This window comes from Propithecus coquereli, unplaced genomic scaffold, assembly GCF_000956105.1.
Source record: "Propithecus coquereli isolate 6110/MARCELLA unplaced genomic scaffold, Pcoq_1.0 Scaffold224, whole genome shotgun sequence".
Taxonomy (NCBI): Eukaryota; Metazoa; Chordata; class Mammalia; order Primates; family Indriidae; genus Propithecus; species Propithecus coquereli.
In genome coordinates this window covers 798766-822563 of record NW_012147634.1, presented here as the reverse complement: position 1 = coordinate 822563, position 23798 = coordinate 798766, and the positions used below count along the sequence as shown (strand labels likewise).

General features: G+C 40.5%; 1 protein-coding gene across 1 annotated transcript in view; it reads right to left on the bottom strand.

The window, feature by feature from the left end:
• The window catches only part of SLC12A2 (solute carrier family 12 (sodium/potassium/chloride transporter), member 2), a 92022-nt gene extending 78255 nt beyond the window's left edge, over positions 1–13767 (bottom strand). The window contains exon 1 of the mRNA XM_012645036.1: positions 13033–13767. Within this exon, the coding sequence (XP_012500490.1) occupies positions 13033–13767 (735 nt within the window). The remainder of the gene's footprint in view (positions 1–13032) is intronic.
• Between the last annotated feature and the right edge of the window lie 10031 nt (positions 13768–23798).

Genomic DNA, 23798 nt, shown 5'->3' with positions numbered 1-23798 from the left:
TATCTACAAGTCCAATTTCCACCCAAAAAATTACTAGACATGCAAATAAACAGGAAAATGTAAACCCTACTCAGGGGGGAAAAAGCAGGGGAAAAAGTTAGTTAGAAACTAACTCCTGATATTGGATTTAGGAGACAAAGGCTTCAAAATAGCTATAATAAATATGTTCAAAAATCAAAGGTAAGTATGATACCAGAGAGTAACAGAAATCAAATTTCAATGGAGAAATGGAAGCTATATTTTAAAAATTAGAAATTCTGGGTTAGGCGCAGTAGCTCACACCTGTAAACCTAGCAATTTGGGAGTCGAGGCAGGAGGCCTGCTTCAACCCAAGAGTTTGAAACCAGCCTGGCAACAGTGAGACTCCATCTCTACAGAAAATTTAAAAATTAGCCGGGCATGGTGGCAAGCACCTGTAGTCCTGCCACTCGGGAGGCTGAGGCAGGAGGATCACTTCAGCCCAAGAGTTGGAGGCTGCAGTGAGCTATGATGACATCACTGCACTCTGGCTGGGGCAAAAGAGGGAGAGACCCTATCTCAAAAAAGAAAAAAAAAGTATCAGAAATTCTAGACCTGGAATAAATCTTTAAAGAAAATCGCAATAATCGAATTGAAAAATTAACTAGGTGGACTTAACAGCAGCATGGAAATGGCAGAAGAAGGAAGGAGTAAAAAGCACCGACTTACAGATTCAAGAGATTCAAATACTCCAAAACTAGGTATAACTCTTCAAAAAAAAAAAAAAAGAAAATGAATTTAAACTCGAAAAGGATGCACAAGAAGAAAAACACGCTGAGGCATCAACTGCTGAAATCCAAAAGCAAAAAGCAAATCTTGAAAACAGTAAGAGAAAAATAAAATAACACATCACATACAGTTGGCTGACCTCTTGTCAGAAACAATGGAGGCTAGAAGACATTTAAACACATACTCAAAGGGCTGAAAAAAGACAACCCTGTCAACCAAGTAGTCTATATCCAGCAAAACCATCTTCAAATATCAAGTAAAATAAAGACATGTTTAGATAACCAAAAACTGAGAGAATCTGTAGCCAACTGACCCATTACAAGAAATGTTCAAGGCAAGCAGTATTAGAAATGAAGAATGGAAATAAATGTGAGTAAATAACAAAAAAAAAAAAAAACACATATATCTTTTTTTTCTCTTTGCTTTTTTTACAACCATATGACTATTGAAAGCAAAAAGTACCTTTTGCACCCTTCCTTTTGCTCTCTGTTTGCTGCAACAATGGGTCCAGTCGTCATCTGTGGCATATGTATCTTGCCCTGTAAACCTACATCTTGCTCTTGCTCTATAATCCTATCTTTCTCTCCTCAATAAATCTCATTTTCATGCTTAAAAAAAAAAAAAAGCAAAAAGTACAACAATGTATTGTTGGTTTAACATTTATATGACAAGAAGAGCACCAAGGAAAGGGACAGTATGCTGTTTTAAGACTCCCACATTTCAGCTGAAGAAATTCAATATTCTAAGTATTCACTAAAAAATAACAAAGACATAACTAGCAATTCAATAAAAGAATTAAAATGGAATACTAAAAAGTATCTCATCAGCACAAAAGATGGCAGGAAAGGAAAATTACAGAAACGAAAAACATAATAAAACAGAAAACACCACAATGGCAAGCCTTATTATAACTGAATCACAATAACTGTAAATAGACTAAATAGTCTACAAAGAGGAACTGGCAAGTTATGATATATGCACTTGAGGATATTATACAAACATTCACTTAAAGAGAATGTTTAAGTGAATGAGTAACAAAGGAGTGACAAAGGAAACTTTGACTACCTGATTAGTAATTAGTTATTAAATGCTAAATGGGGAAAGTTAGGACATAAAATTGTAGTTTAAAAATATATGCAAGAATGCAAAAAGGCTGTTAAGGGCTTGAGGTCTTTAAGTTACTTCTCCATTTCCCAAAATTTCTATAATAGTTTCTCTTCTTAATGAAATAATAAATATTTTCAATAAACAAAGTACAATGAAACTCTTGGAATAAATTTTTAAAGTGTTGATTTTGAAAAAGGTTAATCCTTAGCCTTTCAAAATTTGATATTCTAGGATGGTTTGAGACTGAAATTTTCCAAAAATGTATAGTTCGCTGACACCTTTTTGTATTAAGATTTAAAGCACTATTGTTATTTTGTGTTAGCATTATGCTAGATGGAGACGTTGCAATGACCAAAACTCAGGTCCTGTCCTTGCATCTATACTAAAGGGCTATTACAGACTGCTATTTTCTGTGAACTTTGGTTGTGTTTTTCATGATTTTCTTATCTTCTGTCTCTGCAAGATGCTATCTATCTCTAGCTGGATCCACCTCTGCCAGTGTTCAGTTTCCCTTCTAACCTGCCCTGGTTCTGGAAACCAGATAGCCATGTTTCTAATAACTGTGTATAAATGAAGCTCTTTTATGTGAAAGCTTTTTTTTTTGTATTTTGTTTAATTTCTGAATCTTAACTTTATTTCTAGTCAGCAAATCTGCCAAATAATTGAGATTGATATAGGTGAGAAAGTATAGTATTTTCTCCAAGCCAAATGTATTATTTCTAGAAATTTATATAACAATTGGTACTGAGGCTATTCCCTGACCAGCTTTGCCAGAAAACATTTCCCCTTTAAAATATTTCTTCACAAAAAAATCAAACAACCCTATCAAAAAGTGGGCAAAGGACATGAACAGAAACTTTTCAAAAGAAGACAGAATAATGGCCCAAAAGCATATGAAAAAATGCTCAATATCTCTAATCATCAGGGAAATGCAAATCAAAACCACAATGAGATATCATTTATATCCAGTGAGACTACCCTTTATCAAAAAGTCCCAAAACAATAAATGTTGGCGTGGATGCGGAGAGATAGGGACACTCATACACTGCTGGTGGGACTGCAAACTAGTGCAACCTCTGTGGAAAGCAATATGGAGATACCTTAAAGAGATATAAGTAGAAGTACCATTCCATCCAGCAATTCCATTACTGGGCATCTACCCAAAAGAACAAATGATACTGTATAAGAAAGACACCTGCACCCGAATGTTTATAGCAGCACAATTCACAATTGCAAAGATGTGGAAACAACCCAAGTGTCCATCAATACATGAGTGGATTAATAAAATGTGGTGTATGTATACCATGGAGTACTATTCAGCTTTAAGAAACAATGGTGATATAGCACCTCTTGTATACTCCTGGATAGAGGTGGAACACATTCTACTAAGTATCCCAAGAATGGAAAAACAAGCACCACATGTACTCACCATCAAATTGGTATTAACTGATCAACACATAAGTGTACATATAAGAATAACATCTATTGGATCTCGGGCAGGGGGGAAGGGCAGGAGGGGACGGGCATATGCATACACAAAGAGTATAATGCGCATCATCCGAGATGGACATGCTTGAAATTTGGACTTGGTGGGGAGCAGGGCCAAGGGCAACATATGTAACCTAAACATCTGTACCCCCATAATATGCTAAAATAAAAAAAAGAAAATTCTTTACAAATGCTTTAAGAACACAATTCTTATATGACAGTTTTATTTTAAACGAAAATTCTTAGACAAATTGGTGATTAAAGAAATGAAAAACAAATTCAAATTTTAATTTGCAAAGCAAAATTCTTCATAGAAAATCGAGAGTGATTCTCAAAGCTTAATTAATAAAATAGCAAAGCTTGAATTCTTATATCTAAAACCATTAGGTTCTACAAAGGAGAGGTAATATCTAGGCCCAACTTTCATCAGGATTCAAACTTACCAGTTAATATCTGTTAAGAACTGAATTTTTAACATAATTTTAATTTTTAATTTCCTATAGGATTTTAATAGGGCATTTAATGAGCAACATACATGTTTTTCCCAATACCTCACCTTTCCTAATACCCAGTATCTACCATTAAATGATAATTAGGTATTAATATCTATTACCTTTCTAATGTGCAAGTGTTACCAACCTACAAGTTGCTACTAGCCTCTGAGTTTGTCTATCTGAAAACTACCTAGTTTACAAGGTTGCTGTGCCTGATCAGACTACAAAGAGCTCCTGAAACATGTCAAATGTTTAATGATTGGTAACTTAATTCAATTCAGTATAGTTACCTAAGAGTTAAAGACAGGTCTTTGATAGTATTTATTTCTTTTAGGGTATTTCGAAGTTGAGAATCAGTCCACTAATGAAAACAACTAACTATGTACTACCCTCGTGGCGACAATCCAAATCTAAGACTCTCACAACATGGTCTAGGACACTGGTTTTCAAACCTGACTCTATGGGAATCCCCAGGAAAGCTTCTAAAAACTACATATATTCCAAAGATGTTGAATAAAACATACTTTGTTAAAAAAAAAACAAAACACTGCATATATATATTATTTGAGGGAGACAAAACTGTAATTTTCCCCCAGCTGCTTCTTTTAGAAATTTTGGAATCATTGGTCCAGAAGAAAAGAATAGGGAGACAGACACATGGTTTCAAAAGGGTCCCACCCCACCAAGTATAGCTTATGGGCAAACCACAACCTCGCACAATAAGACTGCTACTCCAGGACCTTTTGAAAACCCACTTACTTCAAAGTTTGATTAGAAAGTTTGACCAAATGCAGATATGTAAGTGAAGAACACCGGAAACGCTAACACTTTCTTCACATCTTTCCATTTGGAGACCCAGATCTCCACTTTTAGAAAGAAACAGATTCCACTCATTCAAACCCTTCATTGAGGACCAATTATGTTCTAAACATCTTTCTTTGAGGAAGGATCCTATGCAAAATTAGAAAAAAAATTTGACTGCTTAATGATTTTAAATTAGTGGTGACTATTTAATGTGGAAGGAGGGAAGAGGCAATGAAAGAATGAAAAGAGGAAAAAAGTTCCTTTAGGTATCACTTTCCTTAACAGCACTATCTAACAGATCTTTCCACAATGATGGAAATGTTCTGTATGTCTGCTGTCCAATATGATAGCTGCCAGACATATGTAGATATTGAGCACTTAAAATGTGACTTAAAATGCTACTCATGCAACTAAAGAACTGAATTTTTTAACATGATTTTAATTTAAATTTAACAGCCACATGTCACTAGTAGTTGGAAAGCACAATCCTAGAATGTTTAAAAATTTATATCATACTTTTGGGAGATACAGATAGGGAATGGCAGAGAAAATAGAAAAAAAACTTAGTAAGATTTCATTTATAATCAACTTTCTTATACTTAATTTTTTAAGGATTTCTCTACTAGGAAAAGAGACCTCCATACACTGAAACTGAGGAGCCTAAATCTTTTCTATTTTATCTTCAGTGGATAAAATAAACATCTGTCATGAGTACTTAAAAAGAAAAAAAAAATCACCAAAATAACAAGAGCTGATATAGTATTAAGTTGTTGGATATTGGAATGAACACCAACCAAGACTCAAGAATGTCTGCTCCAATTTCCAAATGTGGCTCTGCCGGTTAAAGGTCCTATGATTTTGGACAGGTCACTTAGCTCCTTTGGGTCTTAAACTCCAAATGTGCAAAATAGGACAATTTCCCTGTCAAATATCCTTTCGAGATTCTAGACAACAAACATAATGTACATAAAAAAGTTTAGGATTCTCTTGTACTACATTCATTTATAAAGAATTAGGTCTATCATTCAACATGTATTGATTGAGGGTCTACTGTTTGAGGCCTGTACCAAATACTAGGGACATAATGGTGACCACCTACATACATAGTCTGTTTCTCAGAAAGCTTAAAGTTAGCTCAAGTCAACTCAACCAGATATTATACTACCACTAACTGAAATAAATGCTGTGAGGGAAAAGGTGTTTGTCCTAGACTGGAGGATGAAGGCTTCCTCCCTAAAGAAATAAGAACTAAAGTGAAATCTTAAAACTTCCAGTTAATAGTATAAGAACTGTTCAGGAAAAAAAGCACAGTGAAAATTGTAAAGCAAAGAAATGTCTGCGCCCATGGACACCACGAATGCACCAGCCATAATCAGGCCCTGCAGAGAGTTAACATGCTACTAAGCTATTTTTGCTTTTTGGATTTTTCCCTTCTTCCAATTAGAAATCCCCAAGTTCTCTATCAGCTCTGAATTTTTCATACTAGCTTTAAGATGGCACTGATGGAGGTTCTAGTGAGAAATGGAAAAATTAAAAGGCCACTGGAAGATGGTAGCTTTCATATTTTAAATGGGACACCACTTATATGTTTTAAACTTCAGTATTTTAAGTAGTTTTCCATATTGGTCACCCACAGTTGGCTTTCCTTTTGTGGAATCAACCCACTAGGTTCCCCACCTCTTTGTATCCTATTTGAAAAACTATTGGTTTTCATGGTTTTAACTAGTGAAGAACAAAAGAATGAAGAATATTTTTATGCTAAGAATTAAAAGCTGTTTTCTCAAGTTCTATTATTTAACAAATCAGTAGCTGCAATCTTATAACTGTTTGCTCCATTGCAGAACTAATTTGTAGAATGAAACCTAGTCTTGAATCCACCTTCCAAACTTGCTCTTTCCAGTCCTCCCTATCTCCATAAATATCAACTCCATTCTAAACAAGGGAAAAACCCCAGCATTACCTTTTCCAAACACCCTTCAATCAAACCATCAGCAAATCCCAACAACTCTACCTTTGAAACACATCCAGCATCTGAACACCTCTCATTGTATCAACCACTACCACCTTAGTAAAAGTCATCATCATCTTAACTGAATCACTGCAAGAAGTTTCTCATGGGTCTCCTGGCTTCCACCCTTGTCCACTTACAGCAGTGGTCCCCAATCTCTGGGCTGTGGCCTGCTAGGAACCAGGCTGCCCATCACCGCCTGAGCTCCGCAGCACCCCCTCACTACCATCCATGGAAAAACTGTCTTCCATGAAACCAGTCCCTGGTGCCAAAAAGGCTTAGGGTTCACTGATTTACAGCATATTCTCCACATAGCAATCAGGGTGATATTTGAAAGACACAAGTCAGATCACATCAAATCTGTGCTGAAACCCCTACGATGCTTCCTGACATCACTAAGAGTAAAATCCAAAGCCTTTATCAAGATCCACAAGGTTCTACACGATTATCTTGTCCTGATTACCCCTTTGAGTTCCTCTCATATCACTTTCCATCTCATCACCTCAGTCTTGCTGCCTTGTCTCTCAATCACCCCGAGCACGCTCCCATCTCAGGGTCTTGGTCCCTGCGGTTCCTCTGCCTACGCTGTTCTTTCCCCGGTATTTGCACGGGGCGATCCCCCTCTCCCTCCTAGCGTCAGCTCACGTATCAGAGGCCTTCTCTGACTTCTCTAAAACAGCACCACCACAGCCATCACCACCCAGCCACCTTTAACTTCCTTCTCAGTACTTACATCTCACTTATTTGTTTATTGTCTCCTACAACCAGAATGAAAGTCCTATGACTTTGTTTTGTTCCTTGCTATATTCCCAGCACTTAGAACAGTGCTGTCATTGATGTTCAGTAAGAATTTGCTGAATAAACAAATTGACGTTCATTTCACTTCAGCATGGAACCAATTTGATTAGTACTATATATTTCCCAAATACATATATTAAACATATGATTAAAAATCATTGAAAGCAAACTCACTCGACACATAAAAACCAAGAAACTCTATTTTGGTCCTTTGAATTTCAGTCTCACAGGATTGAAAATGTATGAACATAAATATACACAGAGAAGCTATCAATTATGATTATCAGTGTACCGAATTTTTTACCAAATTTTAAACCCAAAATTTATCTTTTCTTCTACCCAAGTAGTCAGTTGGTGTGTACTTGGGAAATGCATATAGCCTTATGGGTAAGCCAGGCTTCAGTGGCAGGTGGCATGGGTGTAGCAGGGTAGAGGCCCTGGCTAAATTGTGAAATAGGCCAAATTAGACTTTGCTACATGTAAATATTTCTTATCAAGGTCCCACCTTTCCCCAGTCCTAGAAACTATTCTACTCCTCCTTCTGCCTCACGTGACCCACTCTTGTTCCTCTAGGGTGACCTTCAAGGACTCAAGCTATATACTGATGTGACAAGCAGCATGTGAAATTTCGGTCCAGGAATTAACACAGCCCATTCAGAGAAGCAGGTCAGTGTTAGAGAAGATACTGTAATTACGTAGTGTTTTACTTAATGTCCTTGTTAAGTAACCAGAACTGTCCGCCTGGATGTGCACACTCCATGAACAAATCTTTAAGTCCCTATTCCCTGTACAGAGATGAATGAAACACACTCAGATACTAATGAAAGAGACAGTCATATTAATCAATAATTACATCATCACAAGTATTCTTCCTCTTCATTTCTGTCAGATATGCAGTCATTCAACTCTCAGGAGGTCAAGGTGGAGAAGTAATGGTGGTAATTAATACCCACAGCATACCCCTCAACACCACTGCCATCCTAGAGCAGGTCTGAGGGACAGGAAGGAAGAAGTGATAGAAAGAAGAACCTGGAGCTACAATACACTAGCATTAGAGTAAGAAAAACACGGTTGTGAAGGCCAGCCGTACTATTTTTGTTTGTTTGTTTGTAGGGACAAGATCTCACTATGTTACCAGGCTGGAGTGCAGTGGCTATTCACAGGCAGGATCACAGCACACCGCAGCCTCCAACTCCTGGCCTCAAGTGATCCTCCAACCTCACCCTCCCAAGTAGCTGGGACTACAGACGTGCAGCACTGTGCCTCGCCTCCAGCTGTATTACTTTCTAGGAGAGTGGCTACTGAGCAATTTGTTCTGTTTCTATGAACCCATTTTATTATGAGTAAAATGTGTTTAAGACCTATTTCTTAGGAATTAAATGAAAAATCAAACAAGTTAAATGACACATGAAAGACAATATAGTTGTTCCCTTTACCTTTTCTCTTTTGTTAATGAGAAAGGCAAAAAATAAAGGAGCCATATACAAAGACTTCACGTATCATCAGCAAAAGGCTCCCAAGCCTTGGCCTAAGGACAACTGCAAAAGTAATGCTATTTTAGAAAAACAAAACTGTTTTCACAATGCTTTAAATCCAACAGGAGCTAGTATGACTGTCCACCACTCTACTTTTCCACATTGGATAATCATGCTCTCCATTACACATGTTGACGCTATCCATCAAATACTGTCACCCTCCACTTTTTATTTCTTCCTGTAGGGGCAGAAATCAATACTTCGATTTGATTCCTCACAATAATTTTTTTTTAAATTAACTCCTGGCACCAGCTTTGAAGAGTTTCTCCCTTAACTCTCTTCTCTCAGCTTCCCCAACACGACTCTCCAAGCTATATCTCACCAGTCTGGTAGCTCTTTCTTAACTTCCTTTGCTAGTGGGTCCTCAATTGTCTCTAACAGACCTTTAAACGTTCTCTAGGCCCAAGCCGAGACCCCATTTTCTGTTATCTACACTCTCGCTAAGTAATTTAATCCATGACTTTAAACCACCATATCTTTATACATACATGCATGTATATACACGCACATACACACATATGTATATATTCTGTCCCCTTCTATGACTCTTGGAATCAGATGTCTCACAGGCTACTCAAACAGAATTCTTCCTCCCCTCTCCCCCAAATGGATTTCTCCGTCAATTTTGACCACTTCTAGCAACAGTAACAACATCCATTCAGTTGCTCAAGTCCATCCGAAACCTAGGAGTCAAATTCTGTCTCACTCCCGGGTCCAATCCAGCCACATCCACTCCATCCTGCCACCAACCCTCATTATCTCTCACCCAGACCACAGGAATAGCTTCCGTCTCCCTGCTTCTATTCTTGCCCTGCAGCCAGGGATGTTAAAACAAAATAGGATCATGTAGCTACCTCACAGAAAATCCTTCAATAACTTCCCACTACATTTATAATGAGATACACTGAGCTCCTTTTAGTTCTTTGGACGTACCCCTCTTTCTCATCTCACTAACTTCGCAAATGCTGTCCTTTGGCCTGGAATGTTGTTCCACGTTATCATCAACTTATTCTTCAGGTCCCAGCTTCAATGTCACACTTCTTGAAAAAGGCGTTCCCAAAATCCAATTAAAATTAGGTCCTATTATATCCTCGTAAGCATCGGCAGAGGCAGTTATCTGTTTTACTAATCACCGCATCATCCCACAGTGCCACAACCAAGAAGTCAACACCTAGGATAACTCCTTCCCCAATAAATATTTGATAAATGGAGAACTCATGTATCTTGGTCCTAGGATGGCTACATAATAAAGCAAGAAGCACCAGGGATATTTAACTATTTCTCTACAGTTGGACATTTAGGCAAAATACTTTTAAACAGTCACAGTGATGGATAATAAAAGGAATTCAAGTGGAAGGAAGATAATCTAGTCCTTTTTCCCTAACTATGTCCTGGAGCATTTGCCTTTTACTTCTTTTGTTCTTCCACAGTTCCCAGGACAGAATTAGACCCACGTAGATAATTAAGCACTTAGGGGACCAAAGTAGAATACATGACAAACAATCTGGAATTAAATGTTACAGAAATACTAAATATTATAATTCACTGAGGGTTAGAAGCAATAGAGAAGGTGAGAATCTAAACAGGGTGAGGGACAACTTTCAGAGGATCCAGCCAACCCATGTCACCCTTCCTCTGCCCACCCCTCCTTCAAAAATGGGGGCTAGCCATATCTATACTACTTAACATCACACATATTTCTTTAACCCATCTGCTAAAATTCTAAGCAAAATTACGTTTAATATGTGGCTATTAGGTAACCCAACAAAAACAGTGGCCACAAAGAATTTGAGTGGTAGAAGGTAAAAAACTACAAAGAATTCATTACACTACCTTTTGCATAAATGAAACTCTGAACATTTTATATACTATTTCCATCTAATAATGTAGGAAATGAGAGAATCTCAAGTTGAGTTGAGATCCTAGAGTTTAACTATACTTTCTGAAGGGCAAATATAAGAGGGCACTGAACAGGGCCATTTATGTATTTATTTTTTTTGAGACAGAGTCTCGCTCTGTTGCCCTGGCTAGAGTGCCGTGGCATCAGCCTAGCTCCCAGCAACCTCAAACTCCTGGGCTCAAGCGACCCTTCTGCCTCAGCCTCCCGAGTAGCTGGGACTACAGGCATGCGCCACCATGCCCGGCTAATTTTTTCTATATATTTTTAGTTGTCCAAATCATTTCTTTCTATTTTTTAGTAGAGACAGGGTCTCGCTCTTGCTCAGGCTGGTCTCGAACTCCTGACCTTGAGGGATCCACCCACCTCAGCCTCCCAGAGTGCTAGGATTACAGGCGTGAGCCACCGCGCCCGGCCAGGGCCATTTATTTTTATCGTAGTTTTTTCCTAATTTTCACAATAATTCTGAAAGCTAAGGCTTAGAGGTTCGGTGACTTCTTCAACTAACATACAGTTAACAATACAGGTGTCCTGTTTTTTAGACACTTTACACTGAACCAAAACTCTAAAAACAAAAAAACACATACAAATCCAAAGTTTTGGAGAACTTGAAGTGCTTTGTTATTGAACTTAATTTAAAATAACAAAAACTTACCTAGGAAGTTCAAGATATATATCCTTCAGTTTTAAAAGTCTTTATAATCCCTATGAGTAAACACAGATTGCTTTACTGCTAAACTGCTTTGGTGAAATAAATCTAAAACATCTCTACATTTTCAATAGTAAAAATGCTCTAAGAAAATTACCAGCTCTATATGTACTTCAGTCTACAAAGATTTTTGAGTTTTGAAAAGGAAAAAAACAGTAAGATTTGAAAGAAACTACAGGAGCATGAATAAAAGAAGTGTTTTAGAAATTGTTTTGCTTCTGATATGACAAAATACCACAATGGAATAACAGTAGTATTATCTAAAGCTAAATGATGTCAGGCTTTTAAACAATCAATAAGCTGTAAGGGTTGGGACCTCTGTAATTATTTCAAACTGTGTGAATGTTACATTATCAAACACTGGGACAAGTACAGTCTTGTATGAAATGACTGTACAAGATCAAATAATCATACCCAAAAGAAATAACACAACTTACTGGATTTAAACTTTTCCGCACTGATCATTTCAACCTACGTAGTACCAACTCCTTGCATTCACAAAGTTCCATCAGTGCAGTCACTACACACTTGTAAAAGCAGACTTCAAGTAATCCCAACTCATAAAAAAGTTAAACATTAATCGAATCTCAAAAGCATCAATGTTATCTCAAAATAACCGCTTTGAACACTGAAGAAATACAAGTCTTATGTGACCATAAAAAACAGAATTAAAAAAAATCAATACGAGTTTATGAGGTGGTTTTCTGTTTAGAAAGTATAACTGCTTATGCAGAGAACCCAGAAATTCTGGACAACTTCCATAGAAAAACCAACTCTCTGGTTTCTTTTTTCTGTAAAGACTCACCCCCTCTCCCTAATTTTTTTTTTTTTTTTGCTATAGCCCTCTCCCAAAAGGTTTACATTACAAAAAGATGGATTTAAGCCATTATCAGGAGCATGTCCCAAGACTTAAGATTTCTATGATTCTCTGCACAGTCAAGACTGCACGAATTGAACTTTAATAATTCACAGATCAAACACAACTTTCTAAGATTTTCCTTCAAACACCAACATTCCCACTCTTGGGATCCCTAATAGGTATACATAAGCCACACAACACAATCTTTAAAAAGGACACAGATGGTAGGTGCTCTCCACCCTCTCCCAGGAGACCTCCTCACCTAAGCCTCCTGCCCATTCCCTGGCCCACAAACACAACTGTCATTCAGAAGGGTGGTAATTGTTAAGCCTGAGTGAGAAAGAAAGCGTACGCGAAATATCTAAGAGAATGGGGCAGGTTGTTAAATGCAGTCTCTGCGGTATCACGTAACTAGCCAAACCCGCTGCAAACTTTTAAGAGATTAAGTTACATTCGTCTGCAATTCCACCCTTGACAGCTGAACCCAGAGATGCCAGCCAGTCGTGCACATCCATTCCCGCCACCTCACCCGGGAGACTGGGTGCACCAGGGGCTGGGGAAGGAGGGGAGGGCTGGGCGAGCTCACCTTTTCCAGCTCGTCGTGGAGCTCCGCCAGGCTGGGCCGCAGCAGCTTCTCGCCCAGCTGCGCGGCCGTGTGCCGGTAGTGGTCGATCCTGGGCACAGCGTCCATGGTGTTGTGGCCGAAGGTGCGCAGGTAATAGGTGTTGGTGTGCGTATCATAGTAGTAGTGCTGGTGGTGCCCACTGCCGCCGCCGCCCGAATGCAGGCTGCTGCCCTCGCTCAGCACCGTGTCCCCGCCGTTCTGGAAGCTCACGCTGGGCCCGTCGCCTCCGACCCCCGCGGCATCCGACAGGCTGTCTTCCGCCGACGAGGAGGCAGCTGGGTCCACAAAGTTCACGCGGAAGCGGCCCTTGGCTTCCTCGCTAGCCTTGGCCGGCCCGCTCTCGCTGCTGACCTTCCCATCCGCGGGGATCTCTTTGCCCCCAGCCCCAGCCGCCGCCGCCGCCGCCGCCGCCGCCGCGGCCCGCCCGGCGTTCTCGGAAACCAGGTCCACCTGGAAGCGGCTCTGGCTCGGGGTGGGCCCCAGGGGTCTACCCGGCCCGTCCCCGGCCGCCGCGGCACCCTCACTGTGGACCCCACCGCCGTCTCGGCTCGCGGCCGCGGCATCCTCCGGCACCGAGGGCACCGCCGTGCCGGGCAGCTCTACACCGGCGGCGGCCAGCGCGGCGGCTGGCGGCATCTCCCCGACCCCAGCCAGCCTTGGGGCACCGGAGGAGGGCGCCGTGGGCCCGGGCTCCATCGCCGCGAACCTGGAGTGCCTGGCAGAGGTCTCAGGCTGCGCGCCCTCCGCGCCCCTAGCCGGTGATGGCCGCGGCCGCAGGGCCAGGTGAGGGAGTCACTGGCCCCGCCGCCCGCTCGCAGCCGCTCGCCCGGACCGGCACGAAAGCCGCCGGCAGCCGAGTCAGCGCGCGAGTGCGCCGGGTGCGGCGCGGGCCCCGCTGTTTAAAGCCTCGGCGGGGCCGCGGCGGCGGCGGCTCCCGCTGCAGCACGCGGGAGGCGGGGCCGGCGGCTCCCCCGCCCCTCAGCCCGCCCACCCGCGGTCCCGCAGCGGCGCGTGGCGGGCGCTCCCTCGGCGTTCCGGGCCTCCCGGGCTCCCGCGCGACCCCACGCGAGAGCGGCCCCCGCGAGGATCGAGTCGGGCCAGTCCGCGCCGGACCTCGGGCACCAGGAGCAACGCGACCAGAGAGCAGGCGCGGCTGCGCGCCGCCTCACTGATGTCGCAGGGAAGATCTCCGCGCCGCTACCTCCTCTTCCGTCGCCCTCCTCCCGCCGCTCCACCTCCCTCCCGCGCCGCGCTCTGCGGCGAAGAGGAGCGGGCTCCCCGGCCGCCTCCCCTTTTCTCCGCCCGGGGCCGCGCGTCAATGGACCGACAGCCTAGGCCACGCAGCTGCGACGGCACGCGGCCCTGCCTCGGCGGACGCCGGTAGCTCATGCGCCCGTGACAGCTGCCACCCCAGCGGCTGCTCCTGCTCCAGGGGCTCTCGCCCGCTCGCTTCTTCTTTTTTTTTTTTTTTTTTTTTGAGTTCTGAACTCGCTGTAATTGGGCCGAGCCGGCGAGATCTCGCGAGATGCTGCAGGGCGTCAGGGCGGTTTCCCCCTAGGCGCGTGGTACCCAGGGCCTGGCTCCAGTTGCCCCTGTCCCTGCCGGTGATGCCGGAGGCTTTCCCGTTGGGGCCGCGGGCGCTTCCGGAGCGGCGGGCGAGGCGCGCCCCCAGCCAGGCTTTCTTGAGGCGCCGGGCCCCCGCAACTCCCCGCACGTACTGCGGGCCCGAGCCTGCTGGGAGGCAGGATTTCCTCTGTGCCGCTTTTGTGCGGTAGACTCACCCTGCCCGGCAGAGCGCGATTTGCATAACTGGAGATTAATTCCAGTGGTGATGCAGTGGGTGTGTCCACACTTCCGATGACACCTTTATTGTAAAAGCCGATGTTTAAGGTGAGAAGGGAGCTTAGTTGTGGTATCTCATTGTTTCAAGATAATTTTTAATTTGGAGCGTTTCCAAAAATGATATGAAGCTCAGCTCTCAGAATACAATGACTGCAATAACTAGTCGTGAGTGTACCAGGAAGCTTCTGCATGGTTTGGGTTGTGAAGGATTCCTCTGGTTTAATAGAAACGGAAAGGTACTCCTCTGCAGGCCTAATTTCTCTTCTATAAAATGTAAGGGAGTATAACTATTTTCCAACTTCCTTCGCAGTAGAATCCTTTTGTAACCTAAATTCTATCCAAAGCCCTAAGTAAAATCAGTGAATGGCAATAATGGCACTGAGTGGCTTCCTCCAAACACTTGTTTTTTATTTATATATTTGTTATATTTCTGTATTTTTAAATTTTATTTATGGGGATAAATACCATCCTTTGCTGAACCCTTGAAGCGTGATTAAAGAGCCTTAGAGTTTGCAGAACTGTTTGAAAATGCTGTAGGTAAAAGCTGCAACGAGGCAATTCTCAAAAAATTGTCAGGACTGTGATCTCGTTTAACTTTGACAACTTTTCAGCTCATTTTATTATCTACTTCAAAGATGGAGAGAGGAAGGAACAGCTCTTGAATCATGTTGCCAGAGTTTTTAAAGCTCCTCTTGAGCTTTAGTAACATTAGCAGAAAACCAGAAGAAACCAGAAAAATCAGGTGGTCTGTTAAGCAGTGCAGTTTTCTAGTAGGGAATTGCTGCCTTAGTATTTGATCTCTGTGGTACCTTCCAGCTCCAAAGCTAATTTGGTGGCTGTTGGAATTCAATGTTCATTTAATTGAGTAAGTGTGGAACACCTTCTATGAGCTGCTCTGTGTTCTGGGGAAATAACAGGGAACAAAACAGACTAACCCTTATCTCATGGAGCTCATTCTAGTGAGAGATACAATAGACAAGATAAATAGATAAAATATGTAGCATCCAAGTAGTGAGTGCTAAGGAAATGGGAATAGGATATGTGTGTGAGAGATGAAGATGATAACATTTTCCATGAGATGGCCTCACAGAGAAGGTGACATTTGAGTGAGGAGGTGAATGTTGCGAATGTTTGGGAAAAGAGTGTTCCATGCAGAGGAAAAGCAAAGGCCCAAAGGTGTCAGCGTGCCTGGCGTGCTCATGGAACTGCAGGTAGGCCAGTCTGCAGCGCCTTAAGAGATGGGAGAGAGGCCGGGCGAGGTGGCTCACGCCTGTAATCCTAGCACTCTGGGAGGCGGAGGCGGGTGGACCGCTCAAGGTCAGGAGTTCGAGACCAGCCTGAGCAAGAGCGAGACCCCGTCTCTACTAAAAAAATAGAAAGAAATGATCCGGACAACTAAAAATATATATAGAAAAAATTAGCCGGGCATGGTGGCGCATGCCTGTAGTCCCAGCTACTCGGGAGGCTGAGGCAGAAGGATTGCTTCAGCCCAGGAGTTTGAGGTTGCTGTGAGCTAGGCTGACACCACGGCACTCTAGCCCGGGCAACAAAGCGAGATTCTGTCTCAAAAAAAAAAAAAAAAAAAAGAGATGGGAGAATCAAAGGCGATTAGGCCAGAGAGTTTGGAAATATGGAACATGGTAGACCAGAGTGTGTAGGAACTGCGGCTTAGATATACTTTGGCTTTTAGTCTGAGTGGAATGGCATATTAGCTGAGGCTACCATAACAAAATACCATAGACTGGGTGACTTAAACAAGAAATTTATTCTCTCACAGTTGTACAGGCTGGAAAGTCTGAAATCAGGGTGCCAGCATAGTTGGGTTCAGGTGCGTGTTCTCCTTTAAGCATGCAAACGGCTGCCTTCTCTGTGTGTCCTCACGTGGTAGAGAAAGAGTTCTGGGGGTCTGTTCTGGGGGTCTGTTCCTTTCTTATAAGTGCACCAGTTCTATGGGATCAGGGCCTACCCTTATGACTTACTCAACCTTAATCACCACTTTAAAAGTACTGTTATCTCCAACACAGTCACATGGGGAGGGTGGTTCAGGGCTTCAACATATGAATTTAGGGGGCCAAAATTCAGTCCATAGCAGATGGCAAGTCTTTGGAGGTTTTCCGTGGAGGAATGACATGATCTGGCATATTTAAAGGCTCAATCTAACTGTCACGTTGTAAATAGACAAAGGGGGGAAGTGATGGGGCAAAAAAAGAAGCAAAGAAAAATGTTAACAGGTATTTCAACAATCCAGGAAATGACGATGTGGCTTTGACCACAGTGGATAGCAGTGGATAGCAGTAGAAATGGGGGAAAGTGGTTTAGTTCTGGGGAGGCAGTAGTATTTGCTGATGGATATATGGCGTGAGAGAAAGAGAATCCAAGGTTTTTGGCCTCAGCAGCTAGAAGAGTGGTACTGCTATTTCTGAGATGAAGGAGATGGTGAAAGGAACAGGTTTGGGTGGGATGAATATCAGAAGGTAGTCTCAGGTGTCTGTAGGAGGAAACATACAAATGTATAGTAATAATAAGCGATAGTCACTCATATAAGTGTGCAACTGCAAACTGAGACGTTCTAGAGGAACATGGTACAATGAGAATGCAAAATAGACCAGACTTGGTCAAGAAGGAAGTGACTTTTCAGCAGAGGTCTGAAGAACAATTAGGACCAAACTGCAACTTGCAGGGGGTTTCAAACAAGGGAAATACTGTGGACCGGTACCCTCATGGAATGAACAGGGCCTGTCTAAGGAGCTTGCAGTCAGTTTGGTTACAGCTGTGGGTCCCCAAGCCTGGCCTCAGACTGGTGGGGACCAGGCCACACAGGAGGTGAGCAGCCAGTGAGTGAGGGAAGCTTCACCTTTACAGCTGCTCCCCATTTCTGGCATCACTGCATAAGGCCCGTCCCTGTCAGTTCTGCAGAGGCATTAGATTCTCATAGGAGCTGGAACCCTACTGTACACTGCATATAGGAGGCATCTAGGTTGCATGTGCACTCCTTGTGAGAATCTAATGCCTGGTGATCTGAAGTAGAGCTAAGGAGGTGATGCTAGTGCTGGGGAGCAGCTGCAAATACAGATTATGATTAGCAGAGAGGTTTGACTGCACAATAAATGTAATAATGTAATGCACTTGAATCATCCCCAAATCCCTACCCCTGGTCCGTGGAAAAATTGTCTTCCATGAAACTGGTCCCTAGTGCCAAAAAGGTTGGGGATTGGTGGGTTAAATCATAGAGATTAAGGAGCAAGAATAGTTAAGAGATGGGTCTGTCTGTATTCCAAAAGCCCTATAAAACCATTAGTAGGTTTCCAGTGAGACAGGGACACATGATCAGATTTGCATTTATTAAAACTCCCTCTTGTTATATTGTGACCAGAAGATTAAAGAAGAGGCAGAGTCAGCATGGAAGGCAGGGCACAATTTCAGTAATCCAGTCATAAGATGATAGTAATAATAGGAGCTAACATTTATGGAGAATTTATGTCCTAGATACTGTGCTAAATACTATATGATCATAATCTTAATTCTCACAACAATGCTATGAAGAAAATCATAGAATTATCCCTATTTTACAGATGAAAAACTTGATTGAGTAAAAACATAAGTAATGCCAACATCTCGTAATGACTAGATAAAAGACCTACAGGTAGAAGGAGTGGCCTAAGAGATGAGAAGAAAACCAGATGAACACATTTGGAAGTGGGATCAGCTGTGTTAAATTGGGCCAAAAGGCAGAGAAAGATGAGAGTTGAATATGTATTGAATTTAGTAACATGTATTAGCCAACAAAATGAGAGAGTAGTAGAGGGAGGGGGAAAAGCAAAGGTTCCAGGAGATATAATCAAAATATATATGTGAAACTTGTAGAAACATTGTCAGGAGAGGTCTCCTTTAGTTAACTGTTAGCAGACTTTTGGTTTTCAGATTTACCAGGTGTCAATTTAGAGACGAACCCTGAAGAACAGACTCATTGACAGTGCCACAGTGGAGTACCCCACTTATTTTGCTCTATTTCCCCTTTTGCCAAAAGGTCAGCCTTTGACAGTGTGTGTATCCATGCACTTAGTAATGTGTATTTGATGTACTTAGAATTTAGAACTGAAAGCGACTTAGGTGGTTGTTCTTCCAAACCTCTCATTTCACAAATGCCAAAATAGCCTCAAAGGAACTTAAAATACAACTCCCCACATCTGCAGCGTTAGAACATATAAGGTACAAAGCCATGTAGAACCTTGAAAATCAGCTCTTTTTTTTCTTTCCGTTAAACAGTGAGTTTTAGTTAGACATGCTGTGCTGACATTCTGCCTGGTTGTAGTTTTGCTTTTTTACTAGATGGCATTCAGCATGGAGATTAAGTCAGTGGTATTTCCCTTGAGAAATAAAGTTATTGTCCTGTCATGGAAAAGAGAAAAAAGTTACCCTAGAGAAGCTTGTTTATACTGGTAACTATTATAATTTTGTTTTCTTACCTATATCCCAATCGCATTCTTTAATTTAAAATATTATAAAGATTTAAGTCAGTCATAGAATTAAACATTAATCAAAATCTTACTGTGCCTTTTCTCTAGACTTGGTTGATTGATTGATTGAGATAGTATCTCACTCTGTCACCTAGGCTGGAGTGCAGTGGCTTTCCACATGGCTCACTGACACCTTAAACTCCTGGGCACAAGAGACCCTCCTTCCTCAGCCTCCCAAGTAGCTTGGACTACAGGTGCAGATACCACACCCAGCTGATTTTTTAAAAAAATTTGTATAGAGATGGTGGGGTTCTCACCATGTTGCCCCAGTTGGTCTGGACAATATTTAAATTAATCTTTGTAAATTATGTCATTCAAAAAGTACAGCCCAAGTTTTTTTTTAAAATTTAAATCTGTTATGTTTTACTTATCCAAATAGTAAGTTCACAACAAATGCATTTAAAGTAAAAGTCTCTTTCTCATTCCCCACTTTGACCTATACATGTAATTTGTCATGAAGCTAGTAAAGGAAATCTCTTCCAACTTAAATTCTGTATTAGAAAAGTTATTTTCCCTCTGTACTGATTTACTTTTGTACTTATAATTGTACAGGCTATGGACATTTCCAAGCTTAAGAGTTCAAATTGTTATCAAATATTAATATTTGAAGTAAATACTTTCACATAATAGTTTAGTGGTTACAAATACGGATGCCAGCACCAGACTGCCTGGATTTGAATCTCCATTTCACTACTTACTAGTTCTGTGACCTTGGACTAGTGTGACCTCTGTATCTCAGCTTCCTCTTCTATAATAACAGCGGCAGCTACCTTAGAGAAGAGTTATAAGGGTTACATAAATTTCTGTTCATAAGGTGCTTAGAACAGTCCTAATACATGGTAAGGCCTAATGTATGTAAATATTTAAAAGAATATTTTATTCAAAAAAGACATAGTGCTAGGGCAAACCTTTTAAGTTGTATCTTTTTTTTGCAAATGTGTCCCATTTAGTTTTTTTATTTTGCTTTTTGTTTTGATTTTGAGAGAAATTTAAGTAATTTGGCTGGGTGCAGTGGCTCACACCTGTAATCCTAGCACTCTGGGAGGCGGAGGCAGGAGGGTCACATGAGCTGAGGAGTTCAAGACCAGCCTGAGCAAGAGAGAGACCCTGTCTCTACTAAAAAGAGAAAAAATTAGCCAGGTGTGGTGGTGCACACCTGTACTCCCAGCTACTCAGGAGGCTGAGGCAAGAGGATCACTTGAGCCCAGGAGTTTGAGGTTGCTGTGAGCTAGGCTGATGCCACGGCACTCTAGCCCAGGCTACAAAGTGAGACTGTCTCAAAAAACAGAAGAAAGAAAGAAATTTAAGTAATTTGTAGAATAGCATGTAAGCAATTTTTTTTCTCTTACAGATTTTTAAATCAATATCATTATGTTACTGCTACTTATTTGGAAGATGGAACAATAGCCCAGGCTAAGGATGATTCTTACTCATCTTAAATACATTTTTTTCCTTCCCCTGGGTCCTTTAAAACTAATGTGGACTAACATGCTATAGGAACATTTTGTCTACATTCACTGTATTGTACTATACTTTGAACAACAAAAAAGTGATTTAAAATACATACATACTTATAAAACACACATGTATACATATCTTAATAATTAGTTTAATCGTGCCCCCTTTATGGTGTCAAATAATGTAATGCATCTCCTAACTAAATTGCATACCTATATTTTCTTCACTATTAATGAAAAATCTCTAATATTTTAATTCTCTTTTACGGTCCTTAATGGTTAATCCATTTTTTTTTCACTTTCAAAAAGCCATAAGTATAATTAAGATATTTTTATAATTGTTTTAAGATGCCTGAAATTCAGAAAACCGTAAATACGGAAAGGATCTTAAAGGGTTATGTAGTAAGTCCCTACTTTAAAGAATAATTATACCTTCGACACTCATCTTTTTTAAGAAAAGATTTTTTTCTTTAATAACATATTCTAATGGTAACAAGTCCTTATGCCATAGCATTGGACATGTAATAATCACTCAAATATTTAAGAACAGGACATATTTCCTAGTGACTAAATTAAATTATTCTTATAATAATTTAAATTTTTTGCTTCTTATAGTATTCTGCAGAGGTTATGGTAACCCATAAAAATGTGAAGTTATTTTCAGTTTTATCTTCTAAATGATTTCCTCTTGTATGTCATTATAGAGCCCAGCTTCTATGTAATTATTTTTATTACTTTCCTCTGGGCCCTTTCCAAGTAATTTAATCTTCCTTTAAATGTGGGCCAAAACTATTAGGTTCAATATTCTAGTTTAAAAAAACAAACAAACTGATGCTAATATAGGTAAAGACAGGTTTTGACAGTTCAGGTAATTGTTTTTACTTAAAACTAGGCTACCAGCTGACTTTTGTATGTGGCCCTGAATATCAACCCTTCTGATTAGTCCAAAAGTTTTCTGTTTTTAAGAGATTTGAACTAAAAGTCTACCTCAATTGCAACAAATTTCTAAAGACATAAAATTCTATAATAGATATCAAGAATTTCATATCTATAAGAAGTTAAGGAATTAGGTATTTATTATTTATATTTTTCTAATTGTAAAAATAACGTATGTTTAATACAGAAGTCATAGGAAAAAAGTAAAAGGAAGTAATATTTATAAAGCTAGCATTGCAAAATAACATTTTCCTTTTAGATTATAGTATTACAAAATGATTTATTGTATGTTTTGTAATTTTTTAAATTTACCAATAACATGAACATCTCTCCATGCATAAATGTTTGCAACTGCATGATTTCTAATGGCTTCATAATATTGCGTCATTTAGATTTATCATAATTTACTGACTGTATCACCTATTTTTGAACATTTTATTTCCTTATAAATAATAGCATACAATGCTGTATTGAATACCTTTGTGCATATATCTTTCTTCTTAATTAATCATTTCCTTAGGATAAATTCTTAGAAGTGAAATTGCAAGGTATGTATATTTTTAAAACTTGTGGCATAGGTAGCAAAACTGATTTTCAGAAAGATTGTATCAGTTTATCCTCCTATCAGCATTGTCTTTGGAGCACCTGTCTTCTACCACCCTTATAAATTCTGGGTAAAAGCCTTCTTAATCTTTGTGAATCTAATTGGCAAAAGATAGTTTGAGATCACTGACTGCTAGTGAGGATGTACTTTTAAAAATTTATTAATCATTTGTATATGTTTATTTCAGAATTGCCTATTAATATCTATAGTAGACAGTTGCTGTATGCTGGATGGCTTACTTCTACTATGTCTTGTTTTCATAATAGCATACAAACTTTTTTGTTTTGTTCTTTGGTGGAGTGAGGAATTACCTCTGTGTGTGTGGTTTTGAAGTTCATAATAGAGGACCTTGCCTGCGCCAGCCAAATTGTGAGCATACCACCAAATATGCCAGTCTCGCTCTCCTAAGAGTTTTGCATTTTGAGTGGTGTGATGCAAAGTCCAGTTACTGGGACTCTTAGCTGCTTATAGCTCACTTCCTCCCTCCCTAGGAACTGCCTAGCCTGGGGGCAGCCCAAGACCACTGACTGGCTGTAGGTCGATATGAAGGGCTTTGACTCTATTTGGGACAATTCTAAAGGGCCATCTTAGCAAAGAGTACCCCGTAGGGTTCGCTGAGACTTCAGCGGAGTCCTCATTGTGGGTCTGCCAAGTCCTGCCTTCCTCATTTCCTTATAGTTGTATCTCCTGAGAGCACTCCCCCACAAACTTTCTCTGTGCGGTTCTCCACCCGTCTGTTTCCAGGGCACTGTCCAATTATTCCAGTGGCAGCACTCAGAGAAGACTGTATTGTATAATAGTTCCTGCCACCAAGACCCTCAGAAACTACTTCTCTTGTCCTTTCTGTGTCTGGTTCTTCTTCCTTTTATCTTCCCAATAATTCCCAATAATTCACTCCATTTAAGTTAATCAGAGTTGGGTTTTGTGCCTTACAACCAAGAATTAGTATTAAGACAATGTTCTTTGCCATTTTTCTGGTGTCTTTTACTTACCAATTTTAAGAGCTTTTTATGTATTATGGGCAAAAACCTTAAATTATTAATAAACTGCTTTTCTACAGTGTGTCAGTTTGCATTGTAGTTTTGCTTATCATAGTGTTGGCATTCTATTATATAGAAAATATATTGCCGTGAATATCTTAGTCTTTTTCTTTGTGATTTTTACTTTGATATAATGCTTAGAGAGGCCTTCACCATCACAAGATTTTATATATATATGTACATATATACATACCTATATTTTCTTCACTATTAATGAAAAATCTCTAATATTTTAATTCTCTTTTACGGTCCTTAATGGTTAATCCATTTTTTTTTCACTTTCAAAAAGCCATAAGTATAATTAAGATATTTTTATAATTGTTTTAAGATG